At 40.4% G+C, this 25,565-nt stretch overlaps 1 protein-coding gene across 1 annotated transcript in view; it reads right to left on the minus strand.

Annotated features, from left to right (window-relative positions):
• CACNA2D3 (calcium voltage-gated channel auxiliary subunit alpha2delta 3) overlaps positions 1–25,565 on the minus strand; it is a 961,034-nt gene that overhangs the window by 51,531 nt on the left and 883,938 nt on the right. Inside the window, 4 exon segments of the mRNA XM_058443425.1 lie at positions 4,763–4,874; positions 13,699–13,754; positions 15,298–15,350; positions 18,291–18,366. Of these exon segments, the coding sequence (XP_058299408.1) occupies positions 4,763–4,874; positions 13,699–13,754; positions 15,298–15,350; positions 18,291–18,366 (297 nt within the window).

A 25,565-nucleotide genomic window follows, 5' to 3' on the forward strand; every position in this document is an offset into this window, starting at 1 on the left:
GAAGACAATGGAATATCTTCAAAATATTTTAATTTTGATGTTATGGAGAGAAATCATCACTGTTGAGTACATACTAAATTTGGGATTTTAGACAAAGAATGAGACAATTTATCACTCTCACTCTCAGATCATTCTTGGAAAAACTTCTGAAGTACTGTAAAACAAAAAGCAATTTTTTTTAAATCAAAGAGTAACTATAAACATATAAAAAATGCAGGTAAACATGTTATTTACCATAGGCAGCAACAATAGTAATAATTATTTCATGGGTTAAAAACACAGTAGAACTAGAAGGTTAGAAAATATTATATGAAAGAGATGGGAGGTAATCCAACTTAATAAAATGTAAGTTTTTGTTTGTTCTGGAGGAAGAGAGGAAATCCTCACCAATTGAAACATGTTAAAAAGGCAAAGGGCAACTACTAAAGGAATAGTGTGTACTTTACATAGAGTGTGAAAAAAAAAGGAATAGAGAAAACCCAATCAATCCAACAGAAGGGAAAGAAAGGAAGAAAAGAAGAGAGAGAGAGAGGAAGGAAGGAGGGAAAGAAGGAGGAAGGGAGGGAGGGAGGGAAGGAAGGAAAGAAGGAAAAAAGGAAGGAAGGAAGGAAAGAAAGAAGGAAGAAAGGAACAAAGAAAAAACATGAGGAATACAGAGCATATAAAATGATGGTAGAAATACTCCAAACTTATTGGTAAGCACCATAAATTTTAAAAGATTAAACTATCAGATAATAGAAATAATAAAAACTTCAAATCCAGCTATATTCTGTTTATAAAACAAAATCCTAGTGCAAAATGACGAAAAAGGGTTGAAAATGGAGGGAAAGGGGAAAATACGGCTAGCAAGCGTTACCAAAATAGAGCTAGTGTACCTCTGCTATTAGCAAACCAAATAGACATTAGGGCATAAAGTACTTTCATGTATAAAGAGGGTTATTACATAGTGATAACAGGAATGATTTCTTAGGCAGCTATACTAATCATGAACAGGGATGTCCATGGTAACATAACTTCAAAATACAGAAAGCAAAATGAACTGAATGGCACAAAAACGTCCATAAGCCTGGTGAGAGATTAACTGACATCTAAAATAGACTGAAAATAAAGGTAGGTTTGAAACACAATTTGTATACTTCGTCCAAAGGACACACATTGATCCCTGTACCCAGCTATTAGAGAATGTAACTTGCTTTCAAAGAACATATGGACAAGGACTGGAAATACAAAGCAAGTTTCCACAAATACTAAAATAGATGCGTTATACAGACCACAAGGCCATTTAATTAGACTTCAGTAATAAAAAGGATGGCCTCAACTCCCATATATTTGGACATTTTAAAACACGATTTAAGCATTTACAGATCAAAAAATGGTAAAAATTAGAAACTTGTTAGAGATGAATAAGAATGAAGGCGATATATATATATATATATATATATATATATATTAAATTTAGAGATGCACTGGAATGCACAGAGAAATGTATACCTAGACATATATATATGCTTATATGTATATCTATATACATATAAAATGAACCTGAAAAGCTAAGCATCAAAGACAAAATGTTAGAAAATAAAAAAAATGTAAACTCAAGAATCATAGAAGAAACATAAAACACATCTCTGGCAGTATGGAAAGGGAGAGAGAGAGGGAAGGAGGCAAGAGGAAAGGGAGCAAGAGGGAGGATCAATTAAAAACTTTAAAAGGGGGCAAAATCACAAACACAGTAATATTTTTAATCAAAAGAAAACACTATCAACAATGCCTGCAATAACCTTGAAAAATGAGATGAAATAGGCAGTTTTCTAAGAAATATAATCACCAAAACCATTTCAAAAGGAAAAAGAAAATCCAGAAATATCTAACCACAAAAGAAACTAATTTCATAGTTGTAAATTTATACACACACGAAAAAACACACACATACAAATCCCACTAGTCACTAATAGTTTTATAAGTTTTACCAAACCTTCAAGAAACAGATACTGGATTCCATCTTATGTTAAATGCTACAGATATTACAGAAAGAGGGAAACTGTAAGTAATTTTGTGGCAATAAAATGACCTTAATAGGAAAGCCAAATGACAGTGCAAGGAAGAAAAAGTATCGCCACTCTCCTTTTTGAGCATAAAAACAAAAAGTTCACGGTGTAAGTAAATTGAATCCTGCAATATGTGTGATATATTATTACTTTTTTCTTCTTTTTGAGACGGAATCTAGCTCTGTTGCGGGGCTGGAGTGCAGTGCCGAGATATTGGCTCATTGCAACCTCCACCTCCTGAGTTCAAGCAATTCTCTTGTCTCAATCTCCCGAGTAGCTGGGATTACAGGTGCCCGCCACCATGCCTGGCTAATTTTTGTATTTTTTAGTAGAGGCGGGCTTTCACCATGTTGGCCAGGCTGGTCTCGAACTCCTGACCTCAGGTGATACACCCGCCTTGGCCTCCCAAAGTGCTGAGATTACAGGCGTGAGCCACCATGCCTGGCCTGTTTATGACAATGAAGTCCATCCTGAAAAAGCAAGTATATTTTCACATTAGACATTCTATATACTATTAATATATAATATATACTACATATAAAGTATGTAATATATACATACTATACATATGTAATATATACTACATTGATTATGTATAATACATATACATATGTATTATATATTTTATGAAAATAGAATCACGAAATATACATGATTATAGATATCATGAAGTACACAAACAATACATACATATGATATGTACATATAATACATATATTATACATATAAAAACCCTATCAGAACTCATGGAAATTAATAAGCTAATTCCAAAATTAGTATGCAAGAGTAGAGTCAAGAATAACCAAGAAAACTTAGAAGTATTTTATATGTATATACATATATTTCATGATTTAAAATTTTAAAAATATTAATGTAACAACATGTTAACAAATTAAGGAAAATTTTTTTGTAATGGATGTTGAATTTTCTCATAAAATTCAATATCAATTTAGATTTCAACAATAACAATGGCAACAAAAACTCTTACAAAAGTTTTCTTTAGCCTCACAAATTGTTACTACCAAAAATCTACAGCAACTATGGAATTAATAGTGATGGTTGCACAACATTGTGAATGTACTTAATGCTCCTGAATTATACACTTTAAAATGGTTAAATGGTAAATTTTATATTCTTTATATTTTATGACAATAAAAAAGTCCTTTAGCAAACATATTTAACATGTAATTACTGGAGGCACTTCCTTTAAATCAGGAATGAGACATGGTTGCCTAATCTCATTGCTTCTGTTTAACGACGTGTCAGAAGTATAGTGCAATAAAACAGAAAACAATAATTAAGTATGGAGATTAGAAAGAAAACGTTTCACAAATGATATTACTGTCTATGCAAAAAGTCCAAGAGCATCCATACACAAACAAGTCGATCTCAAAGAGCATTCAGCAGTGTGTTGGATACAATATTCAATATACAAAAAAGAAATCAGTGATATGTTCATATACTAGTTATTACAAATTAGAAAAGTAGTTTTAAATATATACTATTTATGATAAAAGAAAAACTATGGGGTGTGTAGGTATAGATATTAAAGTTATAAAATTGTATTAAAAGGCATAGAAAAGGCATATAACTAAAGACATATATTTAGTTTATTATAAAAAATAGCAATTATCTTTAAATTGATCTATCACTTACAGAAATTTTAATCAAAACTCTATCAGAATTCATGGAAATTAACAAGCTAGTTCCAAAATTAGTATGCAAGAGTAAAGAGCCAAGAATAATTAAGAAAACTTAGAAGAAGAATAAGGAAAGGAGCTTGTTCTCTTAAATACCAAGTCATATTATAAAGCTATAATAATTAAAGAGATATGGTATTGATATATAGGTATTAACAAACCATAAGATCTGGAAACAGATCTGCATATAGATGGGAACTCAGCCCATGACTAGACTTATTAAAAAAAGAAAGAAAGAAAATTTCTATGCATTGTGTGCCTGTAGTCCCAGCTACTTGGGAGGCTGAGAAAGAAGGATTGCTTGAGCCCAGGAGTTTGAGACCAGCCCAGGCAACATAGTAAGATACCCATCTCTTAAAAAAAAAAAAAAAAAAAAAAAAAAAAGTCATCTGTAAAGAGTCAAACTGTAGAATAGGAAGACCCACATACAATGCATACGACTGTAAAGAAATAGTATCCGAAAGAGAAAGAACACCCAAATCAATAAGAGTAGATCCAATCACCCAGACGGGAACTGCCCAATTGAAATAAAGAGGTCAGAAACCCCAAACAACCAATAAAACCATTAAAAGAGGCTCAACCTCATTAGCAATCAGGGAAATGCATACTCAACCACCAAGAAACATTTCCAATTTATCAGGTTTGGGTAAATCCTGAAGGCTTGTGCCTTCAGTAAAGATACGTAAGGACATTCTTGAACACACAGTTCAAACTGCCAACCGTCAGTTGAGAAAGCACCAATTAGGACTTTCTCAAAACATGAACAAACTGACCTACAAATCTCCTGTACTGCAGGATGTATTTTCATGCATTCTGAATGCTTCCCAGTGTCTAGAATATCTTATAAAGCCAAGTGGTGTTTCTTCCAAACTGATAGAAATACTTCCTTACACAAGAGGGCAGCCATGTTTTCTATTGGTGTAACTGTGCCTGCAAGTCACACAGACCCATCTGGAAAAGTTCTGTGCTGAGCAGAAAGGTGTAGGGGGTTAGAGGGTGGGGGGCATGGCTTACTTGGAGCAGTCTTCACAAGCAATATTCCCTGTAGTCTCCTTGATGGTGCGCTCAGAGACAAATGCTGGATATTCAGTATCACAAGGCTCCAGGGTCTGTTTCAATTTCTGGGCTGTAGGGATATGGGGGGAAAAAAAGGTAAAGAATGCAAGGCACAGGCTCAAAATTGTGACTGGCAGCCCACAGCAACCCAGAACACAGTTCCGCTTCTGCTGCTCTGTGATTTTTCTAGCACAGCATAATGCATTATTTTCTAATTAGTCAAGTGATTTCATCTGCCAAGCAACTCTATAAGCTATAATTCCTCCAACAGTTGTGTTGGCTTGATCAGCTATCATTTATGCATCACAAGAATTCTACTTTCGGGGACAACATCAGTCACCAGGTCTCTGACCTCAGACTTACTCAAACTTAGCAACAACACATATGTACATCTGACTAAATGTATAAAATATAAGTTATACCATATTATTTAGGGTGAGACAAAGGTCATGATACAATTGCATGGTTTTATTATAGAAGGAAAATTGAAATATGAAATAGTAAAATACGTAATGTCTTTGAAGCACAGCCATGAACCAAATCCTACTATTATGAAGCTCTTTGTGCAATAATACACCATGTCAATTTGAAAGCACTAAATAACCCTGGTATGTGGATGAGCACATAGTAGGCGCTCGGTAGAGGCTTGGCAGTTGATTGTGCAGTGGGCAAGATCCAAAACCTCACTAGATCTCAATTTTCTTATTTGTAAACTGAGGATAATAAAGTTCTATCAGAGGTTGATGTGAGAAGTAAATAAAACAATGTATGTTGAGTACTTAGTACAGTAACTGGAACATAATGAGTGTTAAGTAAATGTCAAATAATGATAATAATAGCAACAACAACAACAAAGATAACAGTAGCATTCTAATGAAGCCATTTTGACATTATAATGATGACAATAATGATAGACACTATAGCATAGTGGTTAAGGGTGAAGGCTCTGAAGTAAGAGAAGTTTGGAGTACGAATCCCTGCTCTGCTACTTCTAGCGAATCCTCACTGTTCTCACCTGTAAAATGGGGATGCTAGTAGCACAGGTACTCTTCACAGGAGGTCTACTTGTTAACATTTCCCCAAGAGAATGCGTATAGATTTCCAATACCAAAGTTTGTACAAAGCCTTCAGCTATTGTTTTTGTAGAAAAAAACATATCTTATTTACATTTCAATTCCAAACTTCAATGGGATTTTAACAAAACTATGTGTGAACAAACTCTCATGTTACATTCCAAATATAACTGGTTGGTGGGCAGAACTACGGGGAGATATTTTGTCCACTGTCCATGTGGGATGCTGCTGGCACTAGACAAGCCGTCAGTGCTACTGCACGCAAAACAACTGCTGAGTAACAACCAAGCACTTGTGGGGTGATCAGGAAACGATTCTAAGCATTTGTAGTATCCTAGCATGATGGTTTCTTATATGGAGGCTTTTCATTGAGGTTTAATTATTTTGAGGAAATTGGTTGGGGGTTTGGGGTTGGAGCACAATGCATTGTAATCTTTGCTATTTAAAACAAAAGGAAGTAGACTCTTCATCAGCTCTTTTAGTCAGAATATAGAATTTTCAGTAACTGGTCACTGACATTAAGGGGAAATGTCTATAGTAACCTCACAGGATCGTTCTGAGGAATAAATGAACAAAAGCATGTATAGCTCTTAGCAGAGTGAAGCCTGCATGCACTTTTGCCCACCTACATGCATACACACAGCCTTCATGAAATGCTAGTCATTAGCAAATGTTACCATCCACAGGCCAGAGGCTGGCTAGTTAAGTAGTAGCTAAAAGCACCAATTCCAGGCAGTGAATCCTGCCACTGCTATGTGACAGCAGGTAAGCTTTTAACCGTTTTACACCTTAGTGTCCTCATCTGCTAAATGGGAATAGCAGTACCAAGCTTGTGTGGTTATTTGAGAATCAAATGAATTAGACGGACAGTAGCTGCATGCTGTGAGTGCTGCTTAAGTGTATGTTTTTACTACCACCGTAACTCCTGATGCACTCGTGCTATTTCATGGAGTCAGGCTTTTTGAACCATCGCTTTTTGGTAGAAAAGGCAAGCAAATGGCTGCCTCTCTGACTCCTGACTACACTGATTGTATGGTGCTGGTAGTCATTCTCCAGAAAGGCCAGGTTTCAGACACTGTCCCTCTGTCCCCAAGATGCTAGCTCATTGGAGGGAACATTAAATGCCTGCTGAATACAAGAATGACTCTCTTGAGTAGTGTTTTCAAACAAATAAAATAGAATAAAATGGACCAAAAAATGTGAGAACCTCTGTCCCTTATGACACATTTCTTTCTTGCCTTTCAGGTGGAGGGTAAGGTGAATTTTAGGTGCTCCAGGCCCAACAGTAACAACACAGAAGAGGCACGTGGTGGAAACATCATTCTCTTCCCAAATCTTTTTCGGTGCCTCTGTTTTGTAAGAAGGACATCTTTGTTTGATAGTAGGGAGTTTCTACCACCTTTCTATCTTTTTCACTTCTTTCTTTCATTTGCTCTCCTCTCCTTTTAAGCCGAAGAGGCCAAACACAAAGCTCATAGGATCTGGCTACAATTTGGTAACACTTTTTATTTTCATGGTTCTGATTTTTACAACAGATTTCTCTGTATGGCAAGTCATTCTGGTTTTCAGTTTATAAAACTTTCTTTTCATATTTAAATTATTAGAATTTCAAAAAGTGAGTCCCTTGACATGAAATAAAGATTTAAGTATACAATAGCTTAGGTTATAAGTGGATGCGGCACAAGCATGCAGACGGAATATAAAAACCTAATGATGGCATAACAGCTACATTTATGAAGAAATTGCTGCGTTCCAGATGCTGTCCTGCTTAATATGAATTAATTTATTTAACAGTAAAACATGACAAAATTAAAAAATAAACTATGAGGTATGAACAGTTGTTATCTGTTTTGCAGATGGTGAATGGAGGAAAAAGAATGAGGGTAAATTGCCCAAATTCATCCACTGAGTATGTGGCAGAACCAAAATTTGACCTTGGGCTGTCTGGCTCCAGCATGTATATGTTTAACTGCTCTGTGAAGTTTGGCCAATGAAAAAAAAAAAGAAAGGTCTTTGGGTCAGGCTGAGATAGGCAGCACACGTGATTTGAATAAGCCTGATAATTGCACCATCTCTAATTCTAATTGTCTGGGCCCAGTTACAATGGAATGAGTCCAGTACTCTCAATGGTGAGACTCATTTGGCTCTAATCCTTTCTGGAGATGAAATTCTTTTTCCTTTGACAATTGTAGGGCACTCCACGCTGACATAGTGATAAACCGTTGGGTCTATTTGCAGCACCACTATTGGCTGGAAGTTGCTTGATGTGCTTTTGGGAAACGTGAATTATCGTATAAAGCTATGGCCACATTTAATTTAAATAACATGGCTAGAACTTACTTTGTCTAGATTGCTATGGAAAACACCACATATATGTGCAGTCACTACTATTTATCTATGGAATTTCAAACCAATAACTGAGGCTGCTTGCAATCTACTGGATACTGTTTTTGTCATTGTGTTGGAGACACAGTCTCACTCTGTCACCCAGTCTGGAGTACAGTGGTGTGATCTCGGCTCACTGCAACCTCTGCCTCCTGGGTTCAAACGATTCTCCTGCCTTAGCCTCCCAAGTAGCTGGGATTACAGGCATGCACCATCATGCTTGGCTAGTTTTTATTTTTGTATTTTTAGTAGAGATGGGGGTTTCACCATGTTGGCCAGGCTAGTCTCAAACTCCTGGCCTCAGTGGTCTGCCCACCTTGGCTTCCCAAAGTGCTGGGATTACAGGCATGAGCCACCGTGCCTGGCCCTATTGGATACTGTTTTAACTCTTAGGCATTCCGAACTCACATCTTACAAAGCTGTAGGTATTCAAGGATCACTGAGCTCAGTTTGGCTGATTCCTTCTTTTTCCAGAAGGGAAAAATGAGGTTCCAGAAGCAGACACTGCCTGCCATGGGTCCCACAGAGAGTGACTCACCACAATCATCATTAACTCACACAGCAAACCACCACCACCTTCACCATCAATCTTCATTATGCACTTACTACATGCCAAACCCTGTGCCAGGCCCTTAGCATGGGAAGAATCCTCATCATCACAGAATAAGCAAGCCCTTGCTACTGTCCCATTTTGCAGATGAAGAAACTAAAGCTCAGAAATGAAGACACTTGCCCAAGGTCACACTGCAGTGAGTGACGGGGTCCAGATGCGAGCCTGGCCCTCACATCCTGGAGCCCACACTGCTGTGCCTCCTATCCCAGTTACGCGGATGTCACCATGACCTATGACCCACTCACAATGAAGCACCCAAGGGAGCATCCGCACAATTGAATTTCTTTAATTTTCCCTTAGCAACAAATGTCCCTGATGAGAAACACTGACTTGGGTTCACAGTAATTATGTGCAGACAATTGGGAATGAATAGATTTGCCATTTGAAAAGCCTTCCTCTTCTTTTGTTTCTGTGAATGCATCCCTGTTCACAACCGGGTGCCAGCAAGCTCTGTTCTCTTTGTGCAACTTCACCAAAATGATACCTTTGTGATAATCAAGCAGAAATGGGCTTCCACAGTCCCCTTCATTAAGGAAATGGAGCAGATAAACAGTGTAATTATGGATTCCATTTTTAGCTAAAACAAAGATTTATGTCTCAGCGCAGGGTCTTTATCTAGTGAGGGAATGGTAAATTTAGAATGAAGAAACCTTGCAAGCCAATAGCATATGGTGCCTGGAACATTTCCCTCCTTACGCCGGGTCTGGGATTTATATTTACATTTAATAGATATCCCAATGACAGCAACCCTGTGGATGAATGAATTCACCTTTGCTTGTTTTCTTTTCTTCATCCATAAAATGGAAAAAGTCATACTGATGCCCAGCAGAGGGCTGTCGGCTGGAATGAGACAATTCCAGTGCAGTAGCTGCGGCTCTTGCTGCTATCATTAGCTGAGGGAGGTCTTGGCTTAGGTCTGAGTCCACTGCCTCTTAGCTGTCTGACTTAGGTGCTTCAGAGAGGCTGGGCGGCAAATTCTAGCAGTCCCCACCTCTCGGGTATGTTGAACAGATCTGAAGATAATCTATGTGCCAGCTCTTTGGAAATGGCAAAGCACTTACGTATCCGCACACCATGCATCAATGATGCAATCATGTGACAAGGTCTCTCTGTAGTCTGTGGAAAGGAGGTCTCACCGTCTGGCAGTGGAGTCACAGGACAAGCTAAAATGATCTATTTGGGGTCCTTTCTACAAAGCTCCTTAAGACAGAAAATAGAGAACTGTAGCACCATATTATTCCTTTCAGCTAAAAATTGGACCACTTTTGGTCCAGCTGGGGTGGGGGTGGTGAAATTGCAGAAGGGGAGCCTTCACAAGTATCTCTCAACGTCATGGGTTGCAGAGACCATACCCTGCTCCCTTAGTCACTGTCCCCTACTCTGCACCCCTCGGTCTAGGCCAGGGTTTCTCAACAGTGGCACTATCGATATTTTGAGTGGGGTATTTCTTTGTTATGGGGGCTGTCTGGTGTGTTGCAGGATATTTAGCTGCATCCCTGGCCTCTACACACCAGATTCTAATAAGAACCCTCCTCCCCCATGCTATGACAGCAAAAATGTCTTCAGTCATTCCCCTGGGAGGCAAAACTGCCCGCATTTGAAAACCCCTGTTCTAGGCAAAGATCATAGTTAATGGCATTCAGTAAAAACTCTAGAATCCATAGGACCAAAATAATAGTATGGCTAGATGTCTGCGGTGGCAGGTCACGAAGAAGGGAAACAGGTCAAGGCGAGGATGAGGGAAGTGGGAGTGAAAGCAGCCATGAAGAGAAGGGAACGTCTTCACTAGGTATGAAGAAGAATGCCAACAAGTAAACCACTGAAAACAACAAGCCTGCTGCCTTCAGCCCTGTGCAAACTTCTAAGAAATAACCAGACATTTCAGTTAAAAAAAAAACCACCACCACCCAAGGCATGAGCGCCCACCCACCATGCATGGAGTACTTGCACAAGGGCTTGGCACGCATTGCTAAATTCACCTCCCACAGCCACATTACGTCTATTGTTTCCTCTGTTGACAAATGGAACCAAAGTCCAGAGAGACCAAGTGACTTGCCCAGAACCTCACAGCAAGCAAGAAGCAGAGAAAGGCTACCCAGGGTTCCTATCTACTAGGTTCCAAAGCTGCTCTGGTCTCTCAGAGCTCACAGTCTGATTCAGATGGACAGGGGATTTGTCCCCAGGTCACTGGTGCCGCAGAGAGAGCAGCCATTTAACCAACTTGCAACCCGTTCTCCTGGGCTGTATTGATTTTCTTATTTTTTAAAAAATCTCATTTATTTTTTTTTCCACTCCTATTAGTAAAATTGTGGAAAAGTGAGTCAAATAAGAAAAGCAAGTGGTAAAAGATAACCAAGTGCCCATTTAGTAGGTTCCTCCTCATCTTTCTTTTTTCAAATCATGTGCAATTTTAACAAAAGCAAGTTGACACTACAGGTAAAATTTCCTTTCGGGGACATGACAGTCTTCTTTTCCTAATTCATATGTTGGTGTTTGTTTATTGACTCCCTATTTCCCATACCAACTGCTGACCCTAATTAGCTCCAAATCTCTTTCCTCCCACCAGTTTATGTGTTTTTGTGTATATACGGTTTTGTTTCCTGGGTTTTGTCTTGTTTTGTTATAATTTCATGAGCATTTTTTAATTTCATCAAAAAGTTTTCAGAAACAGAATAATTTGTCTTCTGTGGATGGGTTGTAATTTATTTTAAAACGGCCTTTACCGTTAGACATTTAAAGAGTTACCAGTATTTGCAATTATAAATTCCCTGGTGATGATCATCCTATCATAGAAACCTTTGTTCCCATCTAGGTTTATGTCCTCAGGCTGAATTTCTACAAGTGGGATTTGGGGCACTCACTGTCACTCAGAACTCAACCCAGCAGGGAGGAGCAAGAATTGGGTCCAAGCCCTGGGGGTCACCAGACCAATGTGCACGTGTGTGGATGAAAGCAGCGCACAGGGGCCCTGCTCCACTGGGCTGTCAGCCTCCCAGGGCAGAGCCAAGCCTGGACAGGCAAGGATTAGGCTCCCAGTTATCAGAAAGCAAACTATGCGGGCATCAGTAGGGGCAGGACTCAGCAGATCCTGCTCCATCTCATGTTCTAAGCAGAAATGAGAGAGTTCCTGGATTCCCGCAAAATGAGCCTATGTGTAAGTTACAAAGCCATGACTCTAGTGACCCTAATGGTCACGCCTAGCACCAGAAAGATTTGTTAGGATATTGAATCAGCAAAGATAAAGCACCTACTGTGTGCTCAGCACCAGTTAGGTGTTAAGAGAGAATAATGTTTAAGACATAGCTCTTACCGTCAAAAAATTCTAGGTTAGAGTAAAACACACACAGTGAGGCAATAATGGTAAAGAGATAGGATAACGCATGAGCTGACTGGGGCAGGAGCAAGAAGAAAATGTTCATCCTGCCTGAGGGAGTTGAGGGAATCCTCACAGACTGGGATCTTAAGGGAAAGGAAAGGGAATGTTAGATTAAAATAGATCCAGCACCTGGGGAAATGCTGATACGTGACTAGTCAATCTCTTTTCTAAAAGACAGATAGTTAGAAATAATAAGAATGGTAAAAGCCTACTAGTCCCTGGCCTCCCAAGTAGGAAAATGAACATGAATGAATGAAGAAAAGAAAGAACAGAGTGTATCTGAGAAATAGCACGTGAGTGGGCATGCCTGGGGCAGACTGCTGGAGCCAGTGTTCATTAAGGATCACTGGATTTGTAGGCGATCATCATCATTGTCATGGTCACAATGTCACCACCGTTATAATTACGGATACTATTTCTTTTATTTATTTATTTTCCTTCCAACTTTTATTTTAGGTGTGGAGGGTACATGTGCAGGTTTTTTATATGGGTCAATTGCATGTCTTGAGGGCTTGGTGTACAGATTATTTCATCAGCCTGGTAGTTAGCATAGTACCCGATAGGTAGTTTTTCCATCCTCACCCTCCTCCCACCCTCCACCTCAATTAGGCCCCAGTGTCTGTTGTTCCCTTGTTTGTGTCTATGTTTACTCAATGTTTACCTTACTTATACGTGAGAACATGCAGTATTGCTACTATTTTTTGAGGACTTATGTTCCAGTCACTGTGGTCAGCATGTAATATGATTTCTCATAGCATTAAACACACACACACACACACACACACACACACATACACACACTCACTTTCTAAGATAAATAAATGTTATTTTCCCCATTGTGCTTACCATAGGGAAACTGAGCCTTGGAGACAGATCAGCTGATATGCCCAAGGCCAACCTCTAAGCCGGGACTGAAACCTATTCTGATCTAACTCCACATCCCATGCCTCCAAGAGTCTCTACTAATTACACCCTCCTCAAATCATCAAAGGTATTTGAGAAGGGAGAGTAATGTGGTCAGATTTATGTTCTATGAGAGTAACTGTGAAAACAAAAATAGAATGGCTAATCATTCATTTAGCCTGAGACACAGGTAGTGTGTCTGTCTCCCTTCTATTTGAGGATTGCCCTTCTATTTCAGCATTGCACAGGTAAATTCAGAGCTTTCTGAAGAATTTACCTGTGCAATGTATGACCTGAAAGCCTTAGCTAAGGAAACAGGTCAAGATGTACATTCAACGTGGGCTGAATGAAGCCTGTGGAATTCTGTGTCAGACTGGATAGCACAGCACTTAGTACAAACGGTGGCTTTTTGCTGACAGAGCTGAAAAATCATGACTTTGTCCTGGGGAATTTTCTGTGAGCCAGCACATCCCTGATGAAAAGTAGCCGGTGAACCCAGCGCTTATCCCTCCAAGCTGGGAAACAGAAACCAGTTGCTGCTCACCTTTAGCTGTCATATCGGAGTGCCACCAACTGCAGAGGTTAAATTCCACCAGGAACCTAAACAGATCATGGAAAAGCCCAATGTTACTTCGTCATCCATGCCCATGTCACAGTGACTTTCTGTATTCTTCAGTATCGCTTACCTCATTTGAGAACATCACAATTTGGAGATATCAACACAGTTGGTTGAGTTACCACTAAATTTTCACAGTGGTTTATCTTTCTCATGAAAGGCTATTTTATCCCCAAAGCCAGGTTCACCCAGACTCAAAGATTCCTAGATGAGGAATAACCTGCTGTATAGGCTGAAATACTTTTCTCGTTATTGTTCACCAGTTCTTCAATCTTAATATCATCTAGTTTGATTCCACAGTAAAGAGCCCATTTCTAATGAGCTTCTCTTCCCTCAGTTCAGAAATACAAATAGAATATTCTCCCCTACCAAGGCTACGAACTGTAGTAATAAAAGATGCTTTCAAAATAAATACTGCAACTCGAACTTGTTTAAGCCCCCTCCGTGTGTGTGTGTGTGTGTGTGTGTGTGTGTGTGTGTGTGTGTGTGTAGAGGGAGGTGGAACAGACTTCTATGAAATTATGTCACAATGCAACTTCATAAAAATCAACATTTCTCAATGGCTGGTAAAGAATACAAAAATAATATAAATTATCCTCCAAATGGATGAAGAGAGATCAAAATTGGGTCATTTGTTTTTCAGGCTTATGGCTACTATTCCTAGCAGTTCTCTCTCAATCAAAATCCCACTATTATCTGTTAATGTTCTTTCTCTGCCTCATGTGTATATGGAGAATTTACTTCCCATTTGAATTCACAAACTTTATTAAATTAATATAGGTTGCATTAAATTAAGAGGACAGTGACTATCCATCAAATGGCATGAAATTTGCCTCAAACCCACAGAACTGGAGTCTAAGCAGGGGAAATAAGAATGAGAGAGTTTGCTGCAACTTAAACAATCTTGTTTACATGTTCATCTATGAAATTCTTCCCTTTTGTGTGACACAGTGTTTCTGTAATGTGTCTAATATCTAATCTAAAAGTCAAGACTTTCATCTTTGTGCCATTTCAAGTGTTAGATCTAAGTCATAGATGCAACCAGCACCTCCAAACAAGACGATAGTTTTACAGGATAAACAATGAAATCACACCTGAGAAAGCCCCCAGCCCTAGCTGACAATCTCACAGGCACCCATTCCTGCACAGGCCAAGACAGCCAAAGTGGCATGGTGGACAGTCACAGCAGTGTACTCTTCTGACCATGGCACATCCAGGCTGCAGTAAAAACAGCCAGACATCCATGTGAAATTGAACAGTAACCACAATAAGTAAATTTGTTGTGTATTGCAAACTGCTAATCTGCTAAACAATGACCTAATAGCATAAGGAGTGATCAAGAGTCACTTAATAAAAGATCATTTTTTGGTCTCTGTGTTCAATATTTTGAGATGTTCAATGAGGTTATCTCAGAGTACTAGGAATCTAATGGTTATTGAAAGCATGACTCACAATCTCTTAGATCACTTTATGATACAAAAATGAAAATATTAATACTTTTCAAAAAATGCAGCAGATTTTACTTACAAGACAAGTTCTGTCATGATCCATTTTACTGCAGAGAGGAAGGCATTATAAGGCTGAAGAGAAGAATTCAGTTCATTAAAAACAATGTATTGCACACAAAATTTGTAGCTTAATTTAGGGCTTTACATAAGGACAATGTTATTCTTCTAGAGAGATTGATATCATGTTAAAAAACAGTGGCCTTCTAGCTAAGGAAAGAAAATTGTTGGATACTGTATCCTAAAACTAACATTTTAAAACTTTGAACTCCACTCTAGTGAGATGTGATTTACAAGTAAAATAAACCTGATCTAATACAAGGGTTATCAGTGGGAGGAAAAAGGAAGTTCAGCACCCGATGCTTAAACCTTTACCCTCTAGGGGCTAATATTTTGAAGCTTAATGCTGAGGGGGCTGGAATCATATAACTAATTTCAAATGGTAATTTACAGGGCAGCCTCTCTTGGAAAGGTGATTCTCTGTTCTCCATCACTGTATGTCATTCACTAAAATGAGCAAAAATTGCATACACCTGATTTTAATGCTGTCCATGAATTATGTAGGATTTAAGCTGCCTTTTCTCACACTTACATATTTGGACTTGAAAAAAACGATAACCATATAAACATGTGATTTTATCCTTGCTGAAAATCCCCTTCACTCTATAAAAGAAGGCATTGAAAGCCTAATCTTTATTTCAGAATATTTTAATTAAAAAAAGCAGTTGGATTGTTTACTCTGTGATATTTCCTATGTGGATAATTCAATTTCCTGAATTCTGGAAAATACCAAGTCTCTCCCTCAGTTGGTTCTTTGTACCTAGCTATGCCAGTTATGTGAGTGGTGGGTGAACTTGAGAGACAGGCAATGACACTGGCAAATCCCGGGCTCTGGGCTCCAGATGTCAGGTCCAGAAGAATTTCAGAACCTTTTGTGGTTGCCTGTAGATATCGGAGAATTGAAATGCATGCCAAATCCTTGCTTCTGCAGCTACAGCTGCTTAATCCCACCTTCTGAGCATTTTAATTATAAGAACTAGAACTGAGAATGGAGGAATTATCCAGTTTTAAATGAAACAAGAACAAATTTACATGCCCCCAATCATTCTCAAAACTTTCCCAGTCCAGCCAGAAAGTCAATGAGCAGAACAACAACAACAACAACGCTGAGGCTCTTCCCAGCCCACCCAGATTTCAGACTTGGTGTATCTCTTGCTCTGATTCTACTGAGTGCTTCCACATCATTCCTTGAATCACAGGGTTCTGGGCCGCCAGGATTAGGGTCAGATAAGGATGTGAACTTTTAACAGTTTCCTGAAACCACACTTTGCAGTCCTGAGGTTTTGCCATTACATTTTATGGCTTGAAAAATAATCACCTTGCTTTCAAAAAGACCGGGGTGGTCAGACTATGGGACAATGTTGTGTCTTTGTATCTGCTGGGATGGGTAATGTGGGTCAGGGGAAGGAGAGAGTGAATAAAAGGATTAAGGAAGCTTTGGAGGTTGCGGGGGAGGGGAAAGAGGGCAGTAGCAGGGGCAGCTGGCTCTGAGGCCAGGGGAAGGCACTCAGGCATTCCGTGCCAGGCATTGGCTCAATATATGAGTAAACAAAGGGATTATGCAAATACAGGATTAAAAAAATTTAAATGCACATTATCATCTAAAAGCATAAAGCCACTGAGCTTTTAAATCTAATGATGGAAATATATCTTGGGAACGTTTAATGTCTGGAAATATTCATGCTAAGGTTAGGGGAGTTGGGTTAGAAAGACACAGTGAGTCTCACTAAAAAGCTGTATTTTTCAAAATATTCATCTCTTTAGTTGCCTCTCACAAATTTGCCAGCTCTGAATCATTTCTTGCTTCCTCAGTGTAGGAGAACCGTGTTAATTATCTGGTTTTTAAATAATCCCCTTGTAACGTCTTACATCTGCAAATTAGAAAGTATACATATTTTAAAGCCAAAATGGCTTTTAAACGTTGTGTTTCAAACAAAATTTTAGGTTAATTTTTGGTATTTACAAAATAATAACATTGTAAGGGTTATATTTAAACACATACGACAGACTATCCAGAGGTACACTATATCTGTTTTTTTCTGTGTTTTTAGGTATTGCTGGCCAAATTTACGTTGTCTACACATTGTAAATTATATTTTTAATTTGGGAGTAAGTGGTAACAGTTAATTTCTGGCCATCTGAAAGCCAGTTTCTAATGGTACAATAGCTATGCTGATTGATCCTCATCTGTGACATCACCAAGGAATCAGCTCCAGGGAAACCGATGCTGAAACCCAGTGGCATGATTAGGGGAGAGGGAGTATCTGTGATCAAAACAGGAATTAGGGCACAAGCTCACAACTCTATTACAAACTAAAAGGAAAAGTCTATTGAACAAAACCAAGTTCTTTTATATACAAATGAGAGAATTAACAAAACTTCTCCCTTTTTCCATCCATCACAAGGGGCTGCTGCATTAATCCATCAAAGACTTTAGATCCATTTCTCATTCATATAATCACTGGATCTGAGTTGAAATAGCAGTGGCTTTTTAAAATTTTAATTTTTTTTTTTTTTTGAGAGGTAGGCTCGCTCTGTTGCCCAGGCTGGAGTGCAGTGGCATGATCTTGGCTCACTGCAACCTCCTCCTCCCGGGTTCAAGCAGTTCTCCTGCCTCAGCCTCCTGAGTAGCTGGGATTATAGGTGTGCGCCACCACGCCTGGCTAATTTTTGTATTTTTAGTAGAGATGGGGTTTCACCATGTTGGCCAGGCTGGTCTCAAACTCCTGACGCCAAGTGATCCAGCCACCTGGACCTCCCAAAGTGCTGGGATTACAGGCATGAGCCGCCGCGCCCGGCCTGAAGTGTTTTTTTTTTTTTTTAAATGAGTAAAGTCAAAATGTTCATGATTTTGCAAAAAGGTAAACTTGATTACTCCAAAGAGGAAGATAATACTCAAACAGGGAGAAAGACAGAAATGTGCAGCTGTTTTCTGACTGATGGCACAGTACTTACATCCAGGAGGCTATGGGCGCCATCGCTGCTTTCCTTGTTGGCTCTACACATGGCTTGGTAGTCATAAAGGGTAATTCTACAGGAAAGAAATGGAAGGGAGCTTCACTAAATGAGAAAGCATGGGAACCAATTCATGCTATGTACTACAAGGTGAGCAGTCACTATCATCAAGTGCAACAGTGACAAACACCATGCAGCCCTAACATGATTGACGAACAAGGAGCCCGGCAAAGGCCAATGCTGGGGGCACAGTCATGTTATCACTTGGCATTTGAAGAACAAAGGGAACGAAGGTATTGGGAAGGGCAGAGGGGGATGAGGACCCATCTAACTTGATGAAACAGTCATTTGGTCTGAACAAGGATGGTCTGCATTGAGCAAGATATTCCAAAGGGAACGTGCTGTTCTGAACTGGATTCTAAGACCCGGATGGAATTTACTTGGGCCATGTCTCCAAGGGACAGGAGAACTAAGAAGAACCACTTCGGGATAAAACATGGCAGGATTCTGTGTTTCTCAAGCACCAGGAAACAGGTTTGGACCAGGATAAGCCCTGCACATTGACAATGTGTGGGAAACCAGCTGGCTTACTAATTGTAATCCCTACTCCTTATTGTCATCACCATAAGAGTGAATGTACCTTATTTTGAAAACAGCATAGCTTATGAAACAAAAACAAAGTGGACATTTTTTTCCTACACTGGTGATAAAAGTATAGCTTTCATCCCAATTATGACCTTTACTCAGTTGCAAAAATGTTTTACTTTAACATTATTCAATGTATTTTAATTTAATTTCCCCATCAACAAAGGAAAGGTGAATGGCAATTTCTGGTACCAAGTGTTGGGACTCAGAAACCATTACCCCAAAATATGGTGCTTTGACATGAAGCAGTCTCAAGGTTTCCCCGACCTTGCTCCCTGTCTCCCTTACCCCACAGTCTCTTAATCCTCTGTCTCTCCCAGATGAAGTTCCCTTATCTACCTAAAAGCCAGATCTGCCAAGGAGGAATACAATTGCCTTTCCTGACATTTCATTCACCAGAGAAGAGAAGATTACAATTCATATTAAGAGGAAGAGACTGAAAATTAAACACCGCACCTAGAGCCCAGGCCAACTCCTTCCCAAACCATTGTCAGCTCTCCATCCCATTCAATTTCCATTGAAATTATTTACTAACCATTGTCTGAGCACTAGGCCCACTCGTTTCCCCCTCAAAATCATTTATTATCCCTCAAGTAGCCATATTTCCCCCCTTTTCCCTCCCCTACGAAGACGGGCATTTAAGCATCTGTACCCCATTGGGTTACTGGGTAACCATTCTACTATGATTCCCCTGTGTTGTCCATATTAAAATAAATTTTGTATGCCTTTTTTTCATATTCACCTGCCCTTTGTCAGTTCATTTTCAGCAAGCCTTCAGGGGGTGATGGGGCAAGCTCTCCCTCTTTGCCCCTATGCATGTTCCAGTATTTAGATGGTATGAACACCTTATCCCATGCTTCAAAGGTATAGCCAAAGGAGTCTGGCATTCCCACCCTTCCCTTCGGCATCCCCTCCTACCATGCCTAGCAGCCCAAAGGAGAGACACGTAAAGTCCAGCCTGAGTTACATAACAACTGCCAGATGAGATTTTAAACACTTTAATACATGTGCTTCTACATGACTGGATGAAATTCTCCCCACAGGAATTCCTTTCTAGAATACTAGAATGGTTAATGTTGAGTGCACTTACTGCTGTGCTTGGAAAGACCTGTAGATGTCAAAGCTTCATGCAGCAGGATTGGTGTTGGCTCTGTTTCACACCTACCTCTAGCACCTAGTACAGCACCCAGCATACAGAAGGCATTCAGTTTTAAAAGGATGAATGCATAAATGATTGCCTGATTGCACGAATGTTACATAGATGATGACACAACTGAGAACAAAGGGGTCAACTGCAAAATGTGATGTGGAGGCTCCTTATCTGGACAGTAACTTATGGACATTACTGATAAATGGATTAAACACAGTTGTCTGTGGGTACCAAGCAGAAAACCAGCCACATTTGACCAAATGGAAGATCAAAGCCTCCTAACCAGCAGCAGCACACAGCACTCCCTGGGCAGCAAAGCCCAAGGGGATACCAGTGGTCACGTAGCCAGTCCTCAAGGTCTTTTCTTCATCAGAGTATTTCTTCACTGTCCTCTGGCTTTTTTCCTTACACAGATGCAGCCAAGAAGCTTTGAAGCTTTGTTTATACAAACAGAAACAAAGACCATAAATCAGCCAAGCATTAGGCTTGGGGATGTCCCTGCACAAACTTCTCACAGAAACGCTCTCACCATTGACACAGCCCTAGCACTAACCCAGACACCGGGATATGTCACAGAATCAACTGCAGACCACAATGGACAACTCTAATTGGTCCCTGACTGGCCCGCCAGGCCACCATCTCCATCATCACTCAGGAGATTTCTACAGGTACCCCTGCAAGGGCTTTCTAGCATTTGGCAAGAATTGGTATTGACTTATCCTTTTCCCACTGCCTAATGCTGTCTCTACACCTAAAACATGTGCTAGAGCCAGGTGAGAGGCAGCATGGGGTTGAGAGGAACGTGCATGTGCTTGGAGTCTCATAGCCATGGATGCAGGATGGTCATGGTTTCAAAAGTTGGTCCTGCCGTATATTCAGGGTGCATTCTTTTTTTTTTTTTTTTTTGAGACGGAGTCTCACTCTCTGTCACCCAGGCTAGAGTGCAATGGCGTGTTCTCGGCTCACTGCAACCTCTGCCTCCCAGGTTCAAGCGATTCTCCCACTTCAGCCTCCCGAGTAGTTGGGACTACAGGCGCATGCCACCACACCCAACTAATTTTGTATTTTTAGTAGAGATGGGGTTTCACTATGTTGGCCAGGCTGGTCTCGAACTCCTGACCTTGTGATCCACCTGCCTCAGCCTCCCAAAATGCTGGGATTACAGGCGTGAGCCACCGCGCTTGGCCTCCAGGGTGCATTCTTGAGCAGCTTGCTGATACTCTTCAAAGGCTTCGTTTCCTGACTTATTAAACAATTACAGAGACGTTCTGAGATCTAAATAACCAGCTGTGTAGAAGTACACTGAAATATGCTCTAAGTGTGCCAACCTTGTTAAGATCCTTACAACAGAAGACTGATTTTATTCTTTGTTAGAGTTTGGGCTCTTAAAGCTGCATTGTTCCCAAAGGCTCAAGGGAAGGCAGTGTGACACAGTGAAAATGCCATCTTTGAAGTCAGTAATACCTGAGCTCAAATCCTAACTCATCCACTTATAACAATGTCTTTTTAACCCTCTTGGTGCCTCAGTTTCCTATCTGTGAAATGGTGAGAATAATGACTACCTTATACAGTGGTCATAGGGTTAAAGAAAGTTATCTATGTGTTGCATTCAGCACACTGCCTGCTAGAGAGGAAGTATTCAACAGGAGGCAAGGCTATAACTGCTGTTATAATTACTGGTATCTTTTCATTGTCACTACTAATTAATGGGCTGGTGTTTAATGCAATGGGAACTGACACAGGCATTACCCAGCTGGCTGAAAGATGAACAAGGCTCCTAGTTTTCTTAGCTCATTGGCATAGACAATGCAGAGTAAAATCCACGCTTGCTACTGCAATACAAGGATACCATCAGAAGCTGTGCTGGTGTTACCAAGCGATGATGCAGGAACTTCTGTCCATGGGCTTCTTAGCGGAAGGCAATGATAACAGCTGATGTCTACTGAATTCTGTTTAGCAACCATAAGCCAGGTACTCCTCTAAACACATCCCTACAAGACAGATTATAATCATCTCCATTTTACAGAGGGGAAAACCAAGTCTTAGCCAGCCTAAATAAATATGCCCAAGTTCACATAGATCATTGGTGATAGAGCCAGATTTAGTAGGGGGCCAAGCTGAATCCACCACCTTTTGCTCTCTGCTCAGAAGCAGGCTCTGACAGATTCTAAGAAAGGCTTAGACTTCAGACCTGTTCCCCAGCCCAGGGTCTTACTGGAATGTCACAAAAAATGCTGCCCAAGATAAGGTCTTATAACCAATGTCCAGAATCAACTTTCAGCCCAAGCTGAAGGGCTGATGAGTCACCAGGCCAGACTAGAACAGCTGGCTGCACTTGTGAATGCCTCTTACCATGGTAACCACTCTAACAGATGGCAGGAAACTCAGGATTCTCCTTGGATCATTTTCAAAGGCTCTAGTTTACATGTTGGGGCTAAACTAAATTGCTCTGGGGCAGCCCCCAGGCCAAGGTTCCTGTCTTTTATTTATTTATTTATTTATTTTTAAATATTACTTTAAGTTATAGGATACATGTGCAGAACATGCAGGCTTGTTACATAGGAATACGTGTGCCATGGTGGTTTGCTGTACTTATCAACCCATCATCTAGGTTTTAAGCCCCATGTGCATTAGGTATTTTTCCTAACGCTCTCCCTCCCCTCGTTCCCCACTCCTCTATTTCAAAAGGAGGCTTTCCTGATACTATTGCCATTGAGGAGGTTACAAAATAAGCCTTCCCTGTCTTCTCCACACTTGGACAGCTTTAACTAGATGTTGCAGAAAGAGACTTCCAGATTCTTACCCTTTTTGAAGGGATTTTGTTACTGTTTTAAATAACTCCATTTTGTGGCTACCTGTATCCTGTTCGGCTGATTATAGTTAAAGAACATGATAATTGCCTGCTTTCATTGGACTCTAAAATCAGCTCTGAGAAGCATGCCCAGCCCAAGACTGGTGCTGTGTGCAGCTGCACTCAGCAGTGGGGGTGTATTCTTATTACAGATAACATCCCTTAATCCCCATGACATCACCACCAGGCCACTCCAACCAACCTTATCATTAGCATCACTGTGTGCCCACACGGATGGTGGAACTTTGAAACTTTAAACTTTGACAGAAGGCAGATATGGCCTCTGAAGAAGCAGCTCAAAGCAACGCAAACAAAGCCTGGTAGCCCTGCACCCATGCTGAGTAGAGCCTTGGATGACAAACTCATGACATTAAGACACGTTTAAAGCCATTTTGCTGATACTGTTCTTTTCCAACTAGACAAAAATCCTGACCAAGAAAAATATTTGCTCTAAGAATGAGCAGGCTGCATTTTAACAGCATAAGCTCAGCTAATTTAGGCTGGCTAATTTAGGGGTGGTTAGCAACTGTGGGGCTCAACATTTATTAAACACCTACTATGTACCATGAGGCCAGGTAATTTTCCTGTAATGATTCATCAAATTAGCTCACTTTGGCTAAACAACTGGCCTAAAAAACAATCTTGAAACAGCTTAATGTCTGCAAATACAGCCCTAAAAACAGGACAAGGGAGGCATTTGACATAGAGACCTATCATGGGACATAATTAAGCAATTCCGAATTGAAAAGTCTAAGAAGCAAAATGACTCACTAAGGTAGCACGTAAAAATATGTCTTCTTTGTTGCGCTACAAAATGTGTCCTCTGGGGGCAGCTTTCAACTTGCAATTGAAAAGGCATGGGGCAGGAACATAGGAAATTCTTAACAAAGAGACTGTCGCCATGGGAAGCCCTTACTCATTCTTACATCTCAGAAAGCCAGGAAAGTAGAAAGCTCAACCTCTTGATAGGAGTGCTAATAGAAGATCCAAAACATGCTCTCCCTTCTCTCCTGCTCCTATCAGTCATCATCTCATCCCACAGCAACTTCTTGCAGAGATGGCAATGTTCTTTAAGATCAGTGCAGTGTCTCTAACACAGCGGAGGCAGTGAATTTACAAAACCCTGGTCCTACTGCCTTTCAGCCCTCCAACTGGAAATTAGTTAAACAAATTTAGCTGGCCAGGCGCGGTGGCTCACACCTGTAATCCCAGCACTCTGGGAGGCCGAGGCGGGCAGATCACGAGTTCAGGAGATCGAGACCATCCTGGCTAAAATAGTGAAACCCCGTCTCTACTAAAAATATAAAAAATTAACCAGGCATGGAAGCAGGCGCCTGTAGTCCCAGCTACTCGGGAGGCTTAGGCAAGAGAATGGCGTGAACCTGGGAGATGGAGCTTTCGGTGAGCTGAGATCGCACCACTGCACTCCAGCCTGGGCTACAGAGCAAGACTCCAACTCAAAAAACAAAACAAAACAAAACAAAAACTAACTTTAGCTAATGAGCACCCATCATTAGCCAAGAATAAACCTCACACAGGCTATCAGGACCTCTCAGGGTTCACTGCTGAACACTGAATGGGGAGCAACAAGAAAGCATCACTCATTTGGTGGATTAAGCAGAGGGTCTGTTGGCACCAAATCAACACCTTTCATCAACAGGTGCTGATAATATAAAGAGAAACAAAGTTGTAGATGCTGAGATATTAATCCCATCAGCATCTTACCCAGGTAAGAAGACAGTAACCATAAGAAGTAATTGATTAAAGGCCAGGTGTGGTGGCTCATGCCTGTAATCCGACAACTTTGAGAAGCCAAGGTGGGCTGATCACTTGAGGTCAGGAGTTCAAGACCAGCCTGGCCAACATGGCAAAACCCCATCTCTATTAAAAATACAAATTAGCCTGGCATGGTGGCACGCACCTGTAGTCCCAGTTACTTGGCAGGCTAAGACATGAGAATTGCTTGAACCCAGGAGGCGGAGGTGGCAGTGAACTGAGATTGTGCCACTGCACTCCAGCCTGGGCGTGGGCAATAGAGCAAGACTCCATCTCAAAAAAAAAAAAAAAAAAAAAAAAAAAAAAGAATAATTGATTACTTTCTGTCAGCAGTATTGACATTATCTCTGATGGTCGTATTTTATATGAGGGGAAACTAAGTCTCAGACAGATGAAGTCACAGGTCCAAGATTATCAGCACACTAGTAATCAAAGGGGCTGGATTATCAGTCCAGGTCTCATAGTTTAAAGCTGTACCCTTAAACTGCTTCCCAAACATGAATTCCCGAGGGATATCTTGCTCCTTAGGGATCTCATGGGCCTCTGATGAGGCCTCATCAGAAGAATCTGGAAAATGGGATGTAAACTCACTCTCAATTCCTAAGGCATACACATTGGCATTTGTTTAAAACAGTGATTCTCAACTTTGGCTGCCCTTTAGAATCACCTGGGGAACTTCAAATAAATTTTCTTTCCTTTTCTCTTTTGAGATGGGGTATTGCTCTGTCACCCAGGCTTCAGTGCAGTGGCACATAGCTCACTGTAGCCTTCAACTCCTCAGTTCAAGCGATCCTCCTCCTGCCTCAGCTTCCTGGATAGCTAGGACTACAGGTGCATGTCACCACATCTAGCT

The sequence above is a fragment of the Hylobates moloch genome, unplaced genomic scaffold (assembly GCF_009828535.3).
Source record: "Hylobates moloch isolate HMO894 unplaced genomic scaffold, HMol_V3 SCAFFOLD_8, whole genome shotgun sequence".
NCBI classification, from domain to species: Eukaryota; Metazoa; Chordata; class Mammalia; order Primates; family Hylobatidae; genus Hylobates; species Hylobates moloch.